This window comes from Eulemur rufifrons, chromosome 6, assembly GCF_041146395.1.
Source record: "Eulemur rufifrons isolate Redbay chromosome 6, OSU_ERuf_1, whole genome shotgun sequence".
Lineage (NCBI taxonomy): Eukaryota > Metazoa > Chordata > Mammalia > Primates > Lemuridae > Eulemur > Eulemur rufifrons.
In genome coordinates this window covers 17,099,336-17,118,151 of record NC_090988.1, presented here as the reverse complement: position 1 = coordinate 17,118,151, position 18,816 = coordinate 17,099,336, and the positions used below count along the sequence as shown (strand labels likewise).

At 44.8% G+C, this 18,816-nt stretch overlaps 2 protein-coding genes across 4 annotated transcripts; one reads left to right on the top strand and one right to left on the bottom strand.

Moving 5' to 3' along the window:
- Window positions 1-3,552: 3,552 nt before the first annotated feature.
- On the bottom strand, window positions 3,553-7,371 carry CD3D (CD3 delta subunit of T-cell receptor complex). Of its 3 annotated transcripts, none has more exons than XM_069468874.1 (5): window positions 7,220-7,371; window positions 4,992-5,210; window positions 4,404-4,535; window positions 4,052-4,095; window positions 3,676-3,828 (listed from the first exon to the last, which is right to left on the bottom strand). In XM_069468874.1, the coding sequence occupies exons 1-5, from the start codon at window positions 7,272-7,274 to the stop codon at window positions 3,763-3,765; spliced, it is 516 nt and encodes a 171-aa protein (XP_069324975.1). In that variant the 5' UTR covers window positions 7,275-7,371; the 3' UTR covers window positions 3,676-3,762. The 3 variants fall into 3 exon arrangements, with proteins under 3 accessions (XP_069324977.1, XP_069324975.1, XP_069324976.1); XM_069468875.1 differs by having other exon boundaries at window positions 3,713-3,828; window positions 4,052-4,092; window positions 7,220-7,329; XM_069468876.1 differs by lacking the exon at window positions 4,404-4,535 and having other exon boundaries at window positions 3,553-3,828.
- A 1,396-nt stretch (window positions 7,372-8,767) lies between these two features.
- On the top strand, window positions 8,768-18,009 carry CD3G (CD3 gamma subunit of T-cell receptor complex). Its single transcript, XM_069468873.1, has 7 exons — window positions 8,768-8,822; window positions 12,986-13,009; window positions 13,961-14,188; window positions 14,758-14,889; window positions 15,858-15,901; window positions 16,984-17,067; window positions 17,854-18,009. The coding sequence occupies exons 1-6, from the start codon at window positions 8,768-8,770 to the stop codon at window positions 17,047-17,049; spliced, it is 549 nt and encodes a 182-aa protein (XP_069324974.1). The 3' UTR covers window positions 17,050-17,067; window positions 17,854-18,009.
- The last annotated feature ends 807 nt before the right edge of the window (window positions 18,010-18,816 follow it).

The following is an 18,816-nucleotide window of genomic DNA, read 5'->3' as shown; positions in this document are numbered from 1 at the left end:
GGAGAGGAAAGATCAAGTTGAAAGCACAGTTTGCACATAACCTACATATATCTTCCTGTATACTTTAAATCATTTCTAGATTACTTATAATACCTAATACAATGTAAATGCTATGTAGATAGTTGTACTATATTGTTTAGGGAATAATGACAAGAAAAAATCTGTACATGTTCAGTACAGATGCACTTATCTATTTTTTTCCAATACTTTTGATCTGTAGTTTGGTTCTATGTCTCTGGAAAACCCTAATATATCCTGATATCAAAACCATGCAAAGGCATTACAAGAAAAGAAAACCATAGACAAATTCCTTTATAACATAGATACAAAAATTCTTAACAAAATTTTAACCAATTTAATCCAATAATACATAAATGGAATAATACTTATGTATTATGACTAGAGTTTTTTTCAGGAATGCAAGGTTGGTTTAACAGATCATGCCATCAATTTAATTTACCATATTAACAGACTAAAAAAGTAAAATCATATTATCATCTCAATGGATGCAGAAGAAGCTCTTGACAATACCCAACATCTATTTTTGACAAAAATTCTCAGCAAACTAGAAAGAAAAGAGAACTTCCCCATCCTATTAAAGGGCATCTAAGAAAAACCTATAGCTAATATCACTCATAAAGATGAAAGATAATGCTTTCCTCCTAAGATCATGAACAAGAAAAGAATGTTCTCCACTTCTATTCAACATTGTACTAGAGGTACTAGCCAGTCCAATAAGCCAAGAAACAGAAACAAATAGGAAAGTAAAAATTGAAACAGTTTTGTTCACAGATAATATGATTGTCTATGTAGAATACCCAATGTTTGGTAGCTACTAGAATTAATAAGTGAGTTTAGCAAGTTTGCAGGGTACAAGATCAATATACAAAAATTAGTTGTATTTTTATATACTAGCAATAAACAATTGGAAATTAAAATTTTTAAATACCATATACAATAGCATCAAAAATATTACTTGGGGAGAAATATGATAAAAGATATATTCATGGATTAGAAGACTCAATATTGTTAACATGTTAATTTTGAATTGATCTATAAATTCAGTGAAATTCTGATCAAATCCCAGAAGGCATTTTTGTAATAACTGAGAAGCCAATTCAAATGGGAGTGCAAAGGATTTAACATAGTCAAAACAACTTTCTTTAAAGGATCTTTTCAGGGTGTTGGAAATGCTCATCATTTTGATTGTGATGATGTTTCACCAGTGGATACATATGTCAAAACTTACCACATTTTGTATTTTAAATGTGTACAATTTATTCATGTCAGTTTTCCTTAAGCTGTGGTTTTGGAGGGTTTGTTTGTTTTTTGGAGACAGGGTCTTATTCTGTTGCCCGGGTATGAGGGCAGTAGCATCATCAGAGCTCACTGCAAACTCAATCTCCTAGGCTCAAGCGATCTTCCTGCCTCAACCTCCTCAGTAGCTGGGACTGCAGGTGCACACCACCACATCAGGCTAACTTTTCTATTTTTTGTAGAGATGGGAGTCTCGTGATGTTGCCCAAGTTGGTCTTGAACTCCTGGCCCCAAGCAATCCTGTCTCAGCCTCCCAAAGTACTAGGATTACAGGTGTGAACCACCGTGCCTGGCCCATAAAGCTGTTTTTCAAAAGCACCAAAACAAAGAGCCAGACAGGACACAAGTTTCCAGAAGGGTTCTGATGGAAGGCAGTGTTTCTCAACTTCACATCACAATCATCTTAAGCAGTTTTAAAAGTCCTGATGCTCAAGCTGCGCCCTAGATCCATAAAATCAGAATCTCTGGGAGTGGCACCCAGGCACCAGTTTTGGGGTTTTTTGGCGGGGGGAGCGAGTGACAGGGTTTTGCTATGTTGATTAGGATGGAGTGCAGTGGCTATTCACAGGCACAATCAGTGCACTGAGGCCTCAAACTCCTGGCCTCAAACCATCCTCCCACCTCGGCCTCCTGAGTAGCTGCAACTACAGGTGCTTGCCACTGCACTCACCTGGCACTGGTATTTTTAAATCTCCCTAGGAGATTCCAAAGTGCAGCCAACGCTGAGAACTGGTGAGTGGGGGACGTGAGAGAATATGAGGAGTACAAAGTATTGAGAAGTGTGCAGGATATGGGAAGGATCCCAAGCATGGGTGAGATACAGGCCAGGGAAGGGATGCCCAGGGTAGAGGGATCCAGGGAGAAAGAAGAGGCTTGGGTTAGGAGGACTACAGTGGTAAGGATAGAAAGGGTAGGGATAAATCAAGAATGACGTATATGCAGACTGGAAGTTCATTCTGTCTCTCGTGAAATTAGAGTCTGTGTGCATCTTGAGGAGATGGTGAGCAGAATCACCCTGGTCTTTGGCTATGTGGTTGTTAATTCCTTTCTCCTTTGGAAATCCTGGTCTAGGAAACTCCCACTGTTATTAAACTCTCCTGAAGCTCTTTAAATTATTTGTGAAATCTGAGAACAAAAGGAGGGGTTCGGCTGGTGCAGTGGCTCACACCTGTAATCCTAGCACTCTGGAAGGCCAAGGCGAGAGAATTGCTTGAGCTCAGGAGTTTGAGACCAGCCTGAGCAAGAGTGAAACTCCATCTCTACTAAAAATAGAAAAACTAGCTGGGTGTACTGGTGCATGCCTGTAGTTCCAGCTATTTGGGAGACTTAGGCAGAGGATTGCTTGAGCCCAGGAGTTTGAGGTTGCTGTGAGCTATGATGATGCCACTGTACTCTACCCAAGGCAACAGAGTGAGTCTCTGTCTCAAAAAAAAAAAAAAAAAAAGAAAGAAAGAAAGAAAAGAAAAGAAAAGAAAAAAGAGGGGTTCCCAGCCCTGGGATCCAGGAACTGTCATAAAGGACACAAAAGAGTAAGTGGCGTCAATTCTTCCTCTAAACCAGAGACTCTCAATTTCAGCTGCTTCAGAATCACCCAGGAACCCCATCTCTAGAATGGAACCTAAAGTATCTATATTTTTAATATATTTCTCAGGCTTCCAAAGTTGCAGAACCACCACTAACCCACTGGCTGACAATGACACCTATTAAAAATTTCCCAAGCCCCCATCCAATCTCAAACTCTAGCTTTCCAAGTAGATGGAGAGGGATAATGTGTTTTAATGGATGAAGGGATTCTGATCCCAGTTTATCACGTATAAGGCAGGAGCAAGCCAGGGACAAATCCTGGGGAAAGGAAGATAAATTGGCACCTTTGATACAGCTGGTGGCAACCACTCAACAGGGCCATAAAGCTGAGGCCAGCCCCTTTGCAGCAGTGGGACTTTGTCACACACACACTCTGAGTCTTGGTGAAAAGTGAGTCCCCGGTACCTTGATGTTGCCACTGCCCCCGCTCATGACGTCATGGAAACTTCTGTGTGGCTGGGCTCCTGAACACAGCAGCCTGCCTGTGGCTGTGGGGAGGCAGCACAAACCCTGGGAGCTTTGTGATAGGTGACTGGAGCCAATAAGTAGCCACGGGCGTGTGGTGGGGAGAACCCTTCCCTCAGGGAGCCCACTGGGCTAGAAACACCAGAGGGCCAGGGTGTGGTGGGAGACTGCCCATCACACCATCCGTGTGGAGCAGAGGAAGGGAAGAGATGAAGGAAGGACACAGGTGGGTAGGGAGGGCAAGGTCCCAACCAAGTCAGGACAGCTGCCATCCTTTGCCCAGGAGCCTTGAAAAGTCCAGGCACCTGCTGAGTGAAAGAGGATTTCTTTATTGGCTGAGCAAGAAGGGAAGGTACAATTGATAACCAATGTTTTTAGAAGCCACCAGTCCCACGTTCACTTCTTCCGAGGCCAGTTTCCTCCAATACTGCTGTACTGAACATCCTCCCGATCTCGGAGGGGCTAAGAGAGGAGAAGGGGGAACAGTCAGAAAGTAGGGGCAGAACCCTCCCGGGGAGGACCCAGCAGGCCCTGGGGATGAGCGCTCATGCCTCACCTCTCCAGTCACCCCCATCCAGGAATGCCCCACCAGGACCCTTCACACATGAGCAGCACAGGTAGTGTCAGCCTCTCTGTCTCCACTCACTCCTCCTCTCATTCATGCCTCCTTCCCCTCAGGGCTCACCTGATAGACCTGGTCATTCCTTAACAGAGCTTGAGTGTCACCTGCTAGAAAAAACAGAGAAAGAGAGTCATCAACTGTCTAGGAGGATGGGAAAGTGAGACCCCATGAACACTGCAGGGGCACTACAGCTGGTCACACCCTCTCACACCCCCAGAAATCTGCATGAACAATGTGTGCCCACAAACTCTTCTAACAAGAAGAATTTGTTGTAGAAGTCCTTAGTAGATTGCAAGAGTGACTCCCAGATGAGACTGAACCTACCACCAGCCCCAATCCTTAGCTGGCACTTGAGCTCATTGGCTGGCACACACACACACACACACACACACACACACACTGCCCCTCCACTAACCCCCAGAGAGCCTTCCAGTTTCATGTCCAGCAAAGCAGTAGACTCCCAAAGCGAGGAGCAGAGTGGCAATGATGTCAGTGATGATGATGCCAGCCAGGGAGGCTGGGTCCATCTCCACACAGTTCTGGCACACTGTGGGGGAAGGGAAGAGGGAAAAAGGGTAGACAGCCTTTAAGTTCAGGGAACCATCTCTGCTTTCTAGGGCAGCCATAGGACCTCTCATGCCAAGACCCAAAGTTCAGTAAGATCCTGGGAGAAATGCCTGGTGATGGCTTTGCCACATCTACCTCCACCCTTCATCCCAAAGAATCCCCAAGGAGAGCCAAGAAGTAATCTCATCTTAGACAGGGCAGTGGCAGTGGGCCAGACCCTCTACCAACAAGGCTGCAGTAACAAGGCCCCTACTGCTCCGTCCTGCTTAGTTAAGCTCTCTCTCCCATTTTAATACCCCCAAATGTAGCTTGTACATTATGAATGACTATAGTTTGTTTAGAGAACAGATGGGTTCACCACAGCCCCTCTAGCCAGAAAGTTCTCACATCCAGAGGCCCCATCCATTCCAACCCAAAGGGTCCAGGAGGCACCTACTTCGATAATAAACTTGCACAGTAGATACTTTGTTGCCATGTGTATCTGTCCCATTACAGCTATACATTCCTCGTGGGTCCAGGACACGTTTTCCCAGGTCCAGGCGTTTGTTCTCTGACAAGAATGTTCCCATCGTTCCCTCTAGCCATGTGATGCTGGCATTGCAATTCAAAAACACTCTGTCCTCAAGTTCCTCCACAGGTATCTTGAAGGGGCTCACTAAGGGGAAAAACAAGACCACAGTTGGAGGCAGCTCTTGGGTCTGCTCCAGGCCCCTTGTTCTGCTCAGGCTCGTGCTTGAGAAAGATCACTTTCCTAGTCTAGGACAGTTTATGGTTTCTACTGGGAGAGACAGAACTCATAAGAAAAAGCCTTCAGGAAGTTCTCCCACAAACTGCAGGGGCCAGGGAGGGCACGAGGATGCATTCCCAGCAGAAAACAGGTCCTGAGGGACTTAGAGCAAAAGTGGAAAGCTTGGGGCTGGATCCATCCAAGAACCTTCCTAAAAATGTCTTCAGACCACTGGAGAGGAGGAGGGAGCATGCATGGCCGAAGCAAGCAAGAGACCATGGGAGGGCAAAAGGGCATTCCTCATTGAAGGTGTCTGCATTCTTTCTTCAAGAAAATGTTTAAGTCTACTTCCCAGCCACCTCCAACACTTCCATCCCAACTTCTTGTCCTCTCCCCTCCCTATTATCCCTGCCATGACAACAGCCAAGAGCATAGGACTCTCACGACCAAAGCCTTTCCCAGGGCCAAGGGTGGCTGCAGGTAAGGAGAAGCTGGTGTGAGTCACCAGCCCAGTGGTCCAGCAGTGGTCCAGGGCAAGGCCCGTGTACAGATTTTTGGTTGTTCCACCCTTGGTTAAGAGGAGGGAAACAGAAAAAAAAAAATCATTGAATCCATTCCTAGAGTTTCACACAAGTCAAGTCTTGTGGAGAGTTAAAGAGCTGGAGGTGAGCAGAGCACCTTTCTAGGTCCATTGAATTGCTTTGACAGCCTGAGAGCATCTCCACAGTCCGCAGAGGTACTAGAATCTGTACCTCCAAACCCAGGGAATAGTGGAATCTACATTCTCCCTGAGCTTCACATTCAGTCACCAGTTTGGATACCAGACACCTTCTAGAAAACCCCAAAGTAGCTGCTTCTCATACCTCTGAAGCAGGTCAGGAGTATATGCATGTTTACTTAGGGAGACACGTGTACATCAAATGCTTCCAATCCTACAGTCATGTCTCCCTTGGGGATCTGTTTCCAGTGGAAATCCTGGGTGTCCCAGTACAGTTGACTATTAGGTGATCATTGGACCCAGCTTGCTTGGGATTGAGGGGGTTGCTGGGACACGGGACTTCCAGTTTTAAAACTGAAACTGGCAAATTGGCGTGAGTTGAAATCCCACTAACTATTTAATAACCCCCCAAATCTGCCCCAACTCCTGCTCAACCTAAAGTTAACTTTTCTCTTAAAGCACTACCCTAAGTGCTGTGGCATGGCTCCAAGGGTGGTGTAATCTGGCCAAAGGACCAAGAGTCCTGATCCCAGAGGCCATCAGCCCTGGGAGGAACAGTGCGTGTAGCTCTGTTCCCATCGCCGCCCTAGGTTCAGGCACACACACGCTGAACCATATAGATCTCTGATCTAAGGCCTACGGAGAGACATGCAAGGCCAATACATACCCCTGGCTGGAGTCATTCAGTGCCCATAGCCTGTTTCCCAGACCCTGTGCTACATCCCAGCCCTGTCCTCCTGACACCCTACGGTGCCTGGTGAATTGAAGCTAGTGTTGAGAAGCATTTTCTTTCTTTTTTTTTTTTTTTTTTTTTGAGACAGAGTCTCACTCTGTTGCCCAGGCTAGAGTGAGTGCCGTGGCGTTAGCCTAGCTCACAGCAACCTCAAACTCCTGAGCTCAAGCGATCCTCCTGTCTCAGCCTCCCGAGTAGCTGGGACTACAGGCATGCACCACCATGCCCGGCTAATTTTTTCTATATATATATTTTTAGCTGTCCATATAATTTCTTTCTATTTTTAGTAGAGATGGGGTCTCGCTCTTGCTCAGGCTGGTCTCGAACTCCTGAGCTCAAACGATCCGCCCACCTCGGCCTCCCAGAGTGCTAGGATTACAGGCGTGAGCCACCGCGCCCGGCCGAGAAGCATTTTCAAGTAGACCTCGCTCCCAGTGGTCACGTCCCTCTCAGGTCCCTTCCCCCACCCACTTGGAGTAGGCTTACCTTGGGGGAGAAGGGCAGCCAGTATCAGACCAGCCAGAAACCTGCTGTGTTCCATCTCCCAGCGGAATTCATCCAGTATATAAAGCCAGGTCACCAAACTATCAGCCAGGGTGAGAGCTGCCCTCCCCCAACTGACTCACAGGCACCGGAAAAAGTAGAGTTGGGGAGGAACTAGAAGATGTCTGCTTCTCTGCTCTCTGTCTTTGACAAGGGGAGACTGTGAGGGTGGGGGTAGGGCAGGGGTTGGGTAGGAAGGAAGCAGGTGCAAATTGCTCTTTCTCTGAGCAGGGAGCTGGCAGAGAATATGGAAAAGGTTTCCTGAACTTCAGAGCCCCTGTTGACAATATAACTACATTTACTCACCTCCTAAAAACTGCCACCTCTCAAAGCCCCTTGAGAGAAGCTGTGAGCCTTGTAGCACAAGCCATACCAGCTAGGTTCGTCTGGAAGCTGGTCTTTCTCAGAACTGAGCAGCCTGGGACACTAGATGGAGCAGCTTCTTGCCAGTGGGGGGTTGGGCCTTAGAGCCCCCCAGCCAGAGATTTGAATCCTGGCTCCAACACTGCCTACCCGTAGGGCCGGGGCCAAGTCATGAAATTTTTCAGAGCCTGATTCCCTTAGTATTGTTATAAGGATTTGAATAAAATGTTTGCATGGTGGCTGCCACACCGTGTGTGCTCAGTAAGACGTAGTTATTAGTAACCATATAATTGACTCCCAGACAGAATTGAGCCTCTGCAGGAGACAAATAACCTTTTTTCCCCTGTGGCCTATGGAAATCTCAAAGTTTTCACACTGCCTCCGTTAAACTTTCATTTACCCGAGGACAGAGTCATGTCTCACTGCTGTATGTTGCGCCTGGCACATATTGGGAGCTCTGTAAATTTGTGTTGACTCAATAACTGACTGGCTGCGGGACAAAGGGGCCTAAGATCCTAGACACTCGGTCCAGATCCTGGTCCCTGGAAATGTGCTGGCCTGTCTTCTTGGAATCGTCCCACCTATTCCCTTCCAGGCAGGCACCTCTTTGATGATCTCAGAAGAACAGTGAAAAACAATCCCTGAATGAAGCCCTGAACTGAGGTGACTTTGCATTTGGAGCTTTAGCCCCAAGTGCCTAAGAGTCCCACCTAAATTCATTAGTTATAGCAAAAACAAACAGCCACAAGCAACAACTGACTGCCGTCCTAGCAACAACCGGTGGCAGGGACATTTATCTCCCTCACGAAGACGGCCCTGGACCATCTCCCAGCCAGCATCCAGAGTAGTTCTGTGCGCAAGGTGAGTCTCTGAGTGCGAATCCAGCACTCTCTCCCTCTCCCTCCCACCCTCCACTCCTTAACAGAAAAGCAAAAGGCGTCTGCACCTGCAGCTCTGCTGAGGCCCCTGCTGCCCACACTTGCAGCAGAGGGTGGAGGCTCTGGGTTCTTGCCTTCTCGCAGGGGCCCCAGCCCAAAGGTGGTGGGTGGAGCCAGTCTAGCTGCCGCACAAGCCGCTGGCTGCTAAGGGCTGTTCAAGGCTTCTGCGGAGGGAAGGACGGAGACTGACATGGAGCAAGGGAAGGGTCTGGCCGGCCTGATCCTAGCTATCATTCTTCTTCAAGGTAAGGGCCTGCAACCCGGAAAAGGGCCCAAGGGAAAAGGCCATCACCAGGGAGACAGGAATATTGGGATCCCTAACCTTGAGTCCGCCTCAGCTGTCTGTCACCTTAAAGTTCAAAGAAAGAGTGGCAAAAAATGGAGCCTCTTGCTGTTCTCTGCTAGAGAAGAGGCAGTGTCCAATGGGAGAAATGGGGTCCTTGTCTCCGAGAAATCAAAACAGGATACCTAACTGGCTAGAGAGAGGACCCTGCTGCCGCCATCTTACATTTGAGCAGAGCCCAAAGGGGCATAGGCCAGGAAACTGAAAGGAAAAGATATGTGCTCCCTAATTCAGAGCCGGGCTTAGCAGTGGATCTATGAAGCATTCATTCACTCAGTTAGTCAACTGGTCAACAAGTACGTGTGAGATCCTAATATGTGATAGGCCAGGAGGATATAAAAATGAATAAAAAGCTTATACTCTAAAGAGCTCACAGTGTAACTGAAGAGATAAGTTTTAATGTTGCCAAACTGAGTATAAGGGACAGTGTGGGAAACCTGCACAAATATTCAGTTAAAAATACCCAACAGGAAGTGGATGAACTAGGTTGATACCTGGAGTCTAGACACACTGGCAGAAGCTAAAACCATGGAAGTTGTTGAAATCATAAAGTACCATGTGTGATATGAAGAAGAGGGGGCTGAAGATGGAACTGTGAGGACATAAATGGAACTGTGTGGACATAAACTTTTAAGGGGCATTTAGAGAAAAAAACACCCCAGGAAAGTGCTATAATAATCAGATGAGTGTGATACCACAGAAACCAAGGGAATAGAGAGCTTCTAGAAGGAGAGAATTACCAAGAGTATAAAATGTTAAAGAGAGTTCACTAAATTAAGAATATATTTTAAAGTTTTTTGCTTGATACTCTCTCTTTTTTTTTTTGAGACAGAGTCTCGCTCTGTTGCCCAGGCTAGAGTGCTGTGGTGTCAGCCTAGCTCACAGCAACCTTAAACTCCTGGGCTCAAGCGATCCTACTGCCTCAGCCTCCCAAGTAGCTGGGATTACAGGCACGCGCCACCATGCCCGGCTAATTTTTTCTATATATTTTTAGTTGTCCATATAATTTCTTTCTATTTTTAGTAGAGACGGGGTCTCGCTCTTGCTCAGGCTGGTCTCGAACTCCTGACCTTGAGCGATCCACCCGCCTCGGCCTCCCAGAGTGCTAGGATTACAGGCGTGAGCCACCGCGCCCGGCCGATACTCTCTTATACTGCAAAAAAAAAAAAAGAATATATTTAAAAGTTTAAATCTGTGGGCTTTGACAAAATAAAGGTCATGGGTGACTTAGAACAGTTTTGATGGGGTAGTGTGAGTGTAAACCAATGGAATTGAATAGAGATGAAGGTGAGGTGATAAAGAACAGCAATGTAGACTATTTTTTAAGGAAATTTGGATGAGAACAGAGAAGAGATTGAGAAGGAGGAAGTAGAGTCTAAGAAGAAATGTTTTTGAGGGTGGGAGACACTCGAGCACATTTCTAGGCTAAAGGAGATGAGTAGAGCAAGGTCTTGGAGTTGATGTTGGAAGGATGGAGTCAAGGGTGGGGTCAAGGGCACCGAGGGCAAATGCAACGTTACCCTCTGAGATTAGAAGAAAGGACGTGCAGATGGCTCCAGCCACAGCTAGGCTTGTGAATGGAAAGAAAGGGCCCTAACAGCATGTGTGTTCTCAAAACACTAGGTGGGAGACAATACCTGAAACTGAGCTGGGTGATGGCCAAGTGGGAGACTTGAAGGGGACAGTGAGAGTTTCGAATTATTTTTGAGGACGTGGGAGAAAGAGCCAGCTAAAGACAACAGAGGCTGAGGGGCAGGGCTGAAGCCTGAGTGAGGCAGCTGGATGTGGTGGAAAGAGCGCTGGGCTGAGCAGTAGAAAACCTGAGCTTCGGGTCCCGCTAGGCCACCAGTGAGCTGTGTGAACTTGAGCAGTGTCTCCTCCATCTGGGAGTTCTCACATCAGCCAACCCAGAAATTTGGCTATTTGAGCTCTCAAATCCTCAAAGGAAACAGCACTCAGATATGCTAAATTAAAAGATGTCACTGATCAGTCCAATCTCCTTTCCTATGGAATCTGAGTTAGAATGAGGAGTCTCTTTGTCCTCCCATGGTGTCCAGATCATTGGGAAGAAGGGCTAGTAAGAAATCTGTTTAACTGTTTGTCTTGTTTTTTTTTCCATTCACTCATTTATTCATTCATGCATTCATTCAGCAAATATAAAGCTCCCATCATGTTTCAGGCACTGTGCTGGGTACTATTCTTAAGCAGTTCAGCCCTGCACGAGGTTCTAAGACAGTTGACTCCTTCCAACAACTTCCATCATACTTTGACTCCTGACCACCTCTCCCTATCACACACTCTTCCTCTAGCCACACTACCTCTCTTGTCATTTTCCAAATCTGTATCTTTTTCATCTATTCTTTCTACTCAGAATGCCTTTCTCTGGTAAATTCCCCACTCATTCTTGAAGGCCCAGCCAAGTGTCACCTTCTCTATTAAGCTTTCCCTGACCCTCCCCTGTGGGCAAAATTAGTAGCTTCTACCCCCTTTCATATGCACTTATATAAATACTACAAGATAATTTATAAGTTATATTACATTAATTCCCTATTTATTTCTTACACTTCACTGTGAACTGTTTGGAGCAGCAACCGATTCTTCATATCACCATTGTTTTCCTTCACAATGCCTAGACATGTCAGGTTATAAGCGTGCTCAGTAAATGTTTAGATTAGATCTAATTGAAATGAATTCCAGTGCTAGGTCTCTGCAGCACATGTATCATGCAACTCTACTTACTCTGGGTTTTGAGACAGATTTGAGGGCTAACTGAATAGCTAACTCCCCTGGGACATCCAGGGTTTCTACAAAAAATGGATCACGAAGGCTGAACATTTTATAAGTAACTCAGCTCTAAAAGGCTTTAGCTAGGGCTTGCCCACTCCTTGCCAGGGTTTAAGCTGCTTTTAAAGGAGCATAACATTCTGGACTATACACGCAATACCCTTACTTATACTGCAATACAATTTTGATGCTAACCCCTCATATTTAGTGTCAGGCTCCACAGGTTAAGGGCATGGTTCACAACAAGACTGCCCTCACTTTAAATGCTGGCTACAAGTTCAGGGGTCCTCAGACCACTCACATGTATGAGAAATTGGATACAAATCCAAAAGGTCCCCATGACCCCCCCCCACCTCATGTTTGATAACTTGCTAGAATGTCTCACTGAACTTAGGAAAGTGCTATACTTCCCATTACAGTTTTATTATAGAAAATAAAATCAGGACCAGCTAAATGAAGAGACACATAGAGCAAGTTCTGGGAGGGTCCCTAACACAGAGCTTCCATACCCTCTCCCTGTGGTATCAGAACACATGGCCCTCCCAGTACATTGATGTGTTCACCAACCAGGAAGCTCCACCAGGTTTTTATTGAGGCATCTTTACACAGTCATGACTGATTGAATCATTGGCCACTTGACTGAACTCAATTTCTAGCCCCCTCCAGCCCCCAGGACTGATATCGCTGGTTTTGTTTTTGTTGTTGTTGTTGTTGTTGTTTTTTTTTTTTTTTTTTTTGAGACAGAGTGTCGCTTTGTCGCCCTGGCTAGAGTGAGTGCCGTGGCGTCAGCCTAGCTCACAGCAACCTCAAACTCCTGGGCTTAAGTGATCCTACTGCCTCAGCCTCCCGAGTAGCTGGGACTACAGGCATGCGCCACCATGCCCGGCTAATTATGATATCGCTGGTTTTTAAGTCCTGATCTTCTATCCATATGGTTGGTCTTGACCAGTACCATCTTGAGTCATCTCCTTAGTATAAACTCAGGTGTGGGCTGAGTCCATCACCAATAACAAAGGCATTCCCAACACTCATGAAATTCCAAGAGTTAGAAACTCCCTCCCAGGAAGCCAAGACAAAGACCAGACAAATTCTTTATCAACATCTCAAATTCAATTTGGTGATTTAGGCTACAAGCCAGGAAAGTAGATATAGATATTGTCATTTCCATGGATTAGGATCTCTCTTGATCTTGGCCTCAAATGACCAGGGGAATACCTTGGGGCTTCTGAATAAGTCCATGCCTAGCTGATCTGATTCTCTGTCTCTATTCTGTCTTTACAGGTACTGTGGCCCAGTCAAAAAAAGGTAAAAGAAATGGCTTCTTTCTATCCTCTAACTCTGAGAAAAGTCACGGAAATATGGCTTCCTACAACAGTAGTCCTGTAGGAGTGAACAGTTTAGAAAGAATGGGATGATGGGTGATAGTTGATGTTTCCATTGTCAACCAAATCAGTGGCCTATCATGACCCATTCTGGGCAGCCTTCCTGTCGATAAGCATTTAACTTCTGGTCCTCACAGGAGAAACAGGACCCTTGGTAGCTAGACATGTCTCAAAGTGTGACCCGTGAACCAGGAGCCCTGGCTTGACCTGGGCGCATGTTAGCAATGCAGAATCTCCCCTCCCCAGAACTACTAAATAGAACCTGAATTCTTTTTTTCTTATTTTATTTCTTTTTGTATTTCAAAGTAAGCTGTTGTTTCATATAGTTTTAACTACAGTTTCTTTCCTTTTTCAAATTTCTTTTTCTTCAGCAATAGTTTTTGTTATCTTAGAACATGAAACACAGTAGATGCCAATAAATTGTTGGCATTGTTGTGAAACATTTGAACTTTTAAAACAGTGCTGTTTTCTCATGGTATCCCATTAACTGCTCCTAAAAAAAGTTATATGTTTAAATTATGATCTGTATCTTCATAGACATGTAAACGTATCAAACTATATAAACAGAGCAGAAGAAATGAAAAAAGGAAATCGTTGGGAGCTTCCTTGTAGGAAAGTATTCTCAATTGAACTTCATGGATTTCATGTTTAAAAGGATGTCTGTGGTCTTGGACATGCCAATAGAAGTCATCTGAGGAGCAGTAGAAGGGCCAGCTCAGGCTGTGTAACCTTCTTCCAGAACCTGAAATTTTAACAAGATCTCTATTTGATTCATGTGTACGTTAATGTTTGCTTAATAGTCTTCTGGTATCCTGGGGCAGCGAGAATTTTAGAGGCAAGATCCTTAACAGAACCGTGGCTTTTCCCTTTACAGAAAACAATTTGGTAAAGGTGGATGAAACTCGAGAAGATGGTTCAGTAGTTCTGACATGTGACTTGAAGGACAAAAATATCAAATGGTTTAAAGATGGAAAGATAATAGCCTCTCTAAATGGAAGTAAAACTATATGGAATCTGGGAAGTAGTACCAACGACCCTCAAGGGATATACTGGTGTCAAGGATTAAAGGATACTTCAAAACCACTCCAAGTGTATTACAGAAGTATGTAATCCCCTTTGGTTTGTTTGTTGTGAAATTAGGCAGTACTTGCTGTTCTGGTGAGCCTACTATCAGGGTAAAGGTGGAAATAGATGCTAAACAGTGTTATAATACCCAGTTCTCGTAATCTCAGCTTGCCTCTTTCTAAATATTACAAAACAGTTCTCTTGGCTTCTTGAAAAAGCATAGCCAAACCTGTAAAGCCTTGCTTATCTTTGGGTAGGTTCCAGGGATTAGAGCAATTCTGCAACTCCTAAAAACTGAGTGGGGGTGGGGGGAGACAGGGTTACAAGGTGATTACAAGCTGAGTGGCATTGAGGAGTGGAGAGCAGTAGAGTGTGGAAGTAAGGGTCTAGTCTTCCTTCTGTTCCACCTAGCTCCTGGTAGTTAGACTACATGCACTCCTGGGGGACAGAGGAACATCAAGATGGGTTGAGTTCTTGGTCCAAGGGTCTTCCTTTGCCATGGCACCCACAGAGGGAGGAGCCTTACTGCTGATAGGCAGGAGGAAAAGATCCAGAAAGAACAACTTTCACACCCTGAAGGAGACTTGTCCCTCCTTTTCTCTACAGTGTGTCAGAACTGCATTGAGCTCAATGCAGCCACCGTATCCGGCTTTGTCTTTGCTGAAATCATCAGCATTTTCTTCCTTGCTGTTGGAGTCTACTTCATTGCTGGACAAGAGGGAGCTCGCCAGTCAAGAGGTAAAAGAAACTTCTTAGATGAGATATGGGACCACCTGAGACCCTCAGTTTTCCTCCTACCAAAATAGACCCAATGAAATGGTCTGAGTTGGCATGTCTTGTTAAGGTACAGTCAGGAGAGCCTGTTTCTGTGGTGCAGGAGAAAAAGGACACTTGATGTTATCACATCATATTTGCCTGTCTCAAGGGTCAGCTCCCTCAGATTTGTCCTCTCTGTTTTTTAAAAATTCTTTGTTGAAATAAAACCTACATGCAGAAAACAAGCATACGGCTCAAATATTTTAGCAAGTAAACACATCCAGCACCCAATTTAAGAGTATATTACCGGCCGGGCGTGGTGGCTCACGCCTGTAATCCTAGCACTCTGGGAGGCCGAGGCGGGCGGATTGTTTGAGCTCAGGAGTTTGAGACCAGCCTGAGCAAGAGCAAGACCCTGTCTCTACTAAAAATAGAAAGAAATGATATGGACAGCTAAAATATATATAGAAAAATTAGCTGGGCATGGTGGTGCGTGCCTGTAGTTCCAGCTACTTGGGAAGCTGAGGCAGAAGGATCACTTGAGCCCAGGAGTTTGAGGTTGCTGTGAGCTAGGCTGATGCCACGGCACTCTAGCCTGGGCACCAGAGTGAGACTCTGTCTCAAAAAAAAAAAAAAAAAGAGTATATTATCAATGCCATAGAAACCCCTCTTGTGATCACTTCCAGCCACTAACCATACCCAAGAATAAGCACTGTCCTGACTTCTAGCAATAGAGAATAATTTTACTTGGTTTTGTTCTTTATGTAAAGGGACTCATATAGTAAGTATTCTTGCATGTGGCTTCTTTCACTCAACAATATGTTTGTGAGATTTATTCAGACATTTGTGTGTAGATGATTCTTACTATTTAGTATTCCATTGTGTGAATATAACCTGATTTGTTATCCATTCTACCCTGTGTGTGTGTGTTTTGTTTATTTTTTGTGCAGCTTCAGACAAGCAGACTCTGTTGCCCAATGACCAGCTCTACCAGGTAAGGGAATAAAGAACGAAAGAGACGTTGCTGCAATTAGTAGGGGTAAAACTTTGGGATTGGGGGCAAGTTAGTTTGAAGATACTGTGCAGATAAGGAACTGCTTACAGCATACCAGATGATGGAATAGTTATCCCTTTGGGTAGAATAGATGAAATAAAGAAAAGGGTTGAGGCCGGGCACGGTGGCTCACACCTGTAATCCTAGCACTCTGGGAGGCCGAGGTGGGCAGATTGTTTGAGCTCAGGAGTTCAAGACCAGCCTGAGCAAGAGCAAGACCCCATCTCTACTAAAAATAGAAAGAAATCATATAGACAGCTAAAAATATATATAGAAAAAATGAGCCGGACATGGTGGCACATGCCTGTAATCCCAGCTACTCAGGAGGCTGAGGCAGGAGGATTTCTTGAGCCCAGGAGTTTGAGGTTGCTGTGAGCTAGGCTGACGCCATGGCACTCTAGCCCAGGCAACAGAGCGAGACTCTGTCTCAAAAAAAAAAAAAAAAAGAAAAGGGTTGAGAGACCCTGTGGTCAGGATCTAGTGAATAAAAGTTGAGGAAGACACTGAGAGGCACACACACAAAAAAACTGTATACAGAGCCTCCATCTCCTTGTCCTCTTTCCAGCCCCAGGACCATGAAGCACCCTCTCCAAAGCCTCACAAATAAAAAAGGCCAGGCGCGGTGGCTCACGCCTGTAATCCTAGCACTCTGGGAGGCCAAGGCAGGTGGATCACTCGAGGTCAGGAGTTTGAGACCAGCAAGAGCGAGACCCCGTCTCTACTAAAATAGAAAGAAATTAGCTGGCCAACTAAAATATATATAGAAAAAAAAGTTAGCCGGGCATGGTGGTGCATGCCTGTAGTCCCAGCTACTCGGGAGGCTGAGGCAGTAGGATTGCTTAAGCCCAGGAGTTTGAGGTTGCTGTGAGCTAGGCTGACGCCACGGCACTCACTCTAGCCCAGGCAACAAAGCGAGACTCTGTCTCAAAAAAAAAAAAAAAAAAAAGCATTCAACAAATAAGCATTGGATTAATTAATATTGGATTTAAAAACTGGTCTTATAACTGTACTGTCCTTTCCAGCCCCTCAAGGATAGGGAAGATGACCAATACAGCCACCTTCAAGGAAACCAACTGAGGAAGAAATGAGCTCAGGACTCAGAGCAGGTGGGTTCTTCAACACCAATTCTAAGAAAGTACCTTTGCACCACCTGCAACCACATTGTATAGATCCACTATAATTTATTTCACATGGGCCAGGTGCAGTGGCTCACTCCTATAAGCCTAGCACTCTGGGAGCCCGAGGTGGGAGGATCGCTCGAGGTCAGGAGTTCGAGATCAGCCTGAGCAAGAGTGAGACAAAGCCCCCCTCCCCCCCGCCCCCCCTCACCGTCTCTACTAAAAATAGAAAGAAAAAAATGTGACTGTGCGGGATGGGGAGGCATGGGGGGTGGTTTTAGAGGCCCTTTTCTAAAAACATTGAGGTCAGTCAGTACTGATTGTCTTGGCCTAAGAAAATATGAATGCTGTGCTTATCTGTAAATCCTCTTAGAACAGGGAGTCAAGTCACAGAGATGCTGAATATTAATCTTAACCTATCTATATTAGGGTTTCTCAATATCCACACCATTGACATTTTGGGCTAGTTAATTCTCTGTGAAGAGGGCTGTTTTGTGCACTGTAGGAGTTATAGGAGCATCCCTGGCCTCTATCCACCAGATACCTGTGGTATCCCCTAGTGTGACAACCTAAAATGTGGCCAGACATCCCCTCTGGGGCAAAATCACCCTTAGTGAAGAAGAACCACTGACCTATATTAACCTTTCAATCAACCATTCAATCAATCAGAAGCTCTAACCCATCAGTTTATCAGAAATTTCAGTTAAGAAGACAGGGCTGAAAGCATTATTTGGTTTTCTGAACCAATTGCCATTTTTTTTTTTTTCAATCCAGGTGTTGGCTCCAGTTTTCAGAATCAAAGCAATACATTTTGGAGAGATTCTAGCAGAGAGACTTTCAGCTCTAAATCTAGACTCAAGGTTCCCAGGGGTGACAAATGGGTAAGAAAGGCCATCAGAGCAAATTTGGGTTTTTCTCAAATAAAATAAAAATAAAAACAAAAAAACAAGCATGGTGTTTCAGAAGCGCCACCTATTGGGAAAAAAATGTAAAAGAAAAATGATGGGTGCAATGTGAACGACCTGGGGAACAGACACGCCTGGAGCTCTGACTTGGGGGGAAAGGCGGTACAGGAGCAACGTATGTAACCTGCAATTCTGTATCCCCCATAACAAGATGAAATAAAAAAAAAAAAGAAAAATGAAAAGATCAAATAACCTCTATTTGAATAGAAGTTTTTTTTATTTTAATTTTTATTTAGTTTTTTTTATAGGTCATAATTCACATGGCTCAAATATGCAGTGAAAGATCTCCCACCACCTCCATCTCCAGCCATGCAGTTGCCTTCTCCGTAGACAAATTAATTTCTTATATATCTTTCTGGAGGTATTCTAGGCATGAGTGAGCAAATTCTCAAGTACATATTATTCTCCCTTCCCCTATTTTTCACACAAATGATATCATACCATACATCTTGTACTTTTCCCCCTAATAAAACCTGAAGATTATTTCACACCATATAAAGAACTCCTTATTTAATGTAACCACATTGCATAGATACACTAGAATTTATTTCACCTGTCCTCTACTGATGGACATTTAAATTGGTTCTAATCTTTTGTTCTTACAATGCTGCAATGACTAACATTGCATAAATGTCATTTTAAAAAATAATTGCATTGAAGTATAATTTACATGCCATAAAAGTCATCCATCTTAAGTGATTCCACCTGTTCTCAGTAATTTTTAGTAAATTTGCCTAGTTGTACAACCATCACCATGATCCAGTTTTAGGAT

What these genes read in the sequence shown, in the direction of transcription:
- CD3G (XM_069468873.1), top strand. Translation starts at nt 8,768, where the DNA reads ATGGAGCAAGGGAAGGGTCTGGCCGGCCTGATCCTAGCTATCATTCTT. An exon ending in TGTGGCCCAGTCAAAAAAAG is followed by an intron (nt 13,010 to 13,960) that starts GTAAAAGAAATG and finishes TTCCCTTTACAG; the next exon opens with AAAACAATTTGGTAAAGGTG. An exon ending in ACTCCAAGTGTATTACAGAA is followed by an intron (nt 14,189 to 14,757) that starts GTATGTAATCCC and finishes TTTTCTCTACAG; the next exon opens with TGTGTCAGAACTGCATTGAG.
- CD3D (XM_069468874.1), bottom strand. Translation starts at nt 7,274, where the DNA reads ATGGAACACAGCAGGTTTCTGGCTGGTCTGATACTGGCTGCCCTTCTC. An exon ending in TGTGCAAGTTTATTATCGAA is followed by an intron (nt 4,536 to 4,991) that starts GTAGGTGCCTCC and finishes CTTCCCCCACAG; the next exon opens with TGTGCCAGAACTGTGTGGAG. An exon ending in AACTGGAAGGCTCTCTGGGG is followed by an intron (nt 4,096 to 4,403) that starts GTTAGTGGAGGG and finishes TGTTTTTTCTAG; the next exon opens with CAGGTGACACTCAAGCTCTG.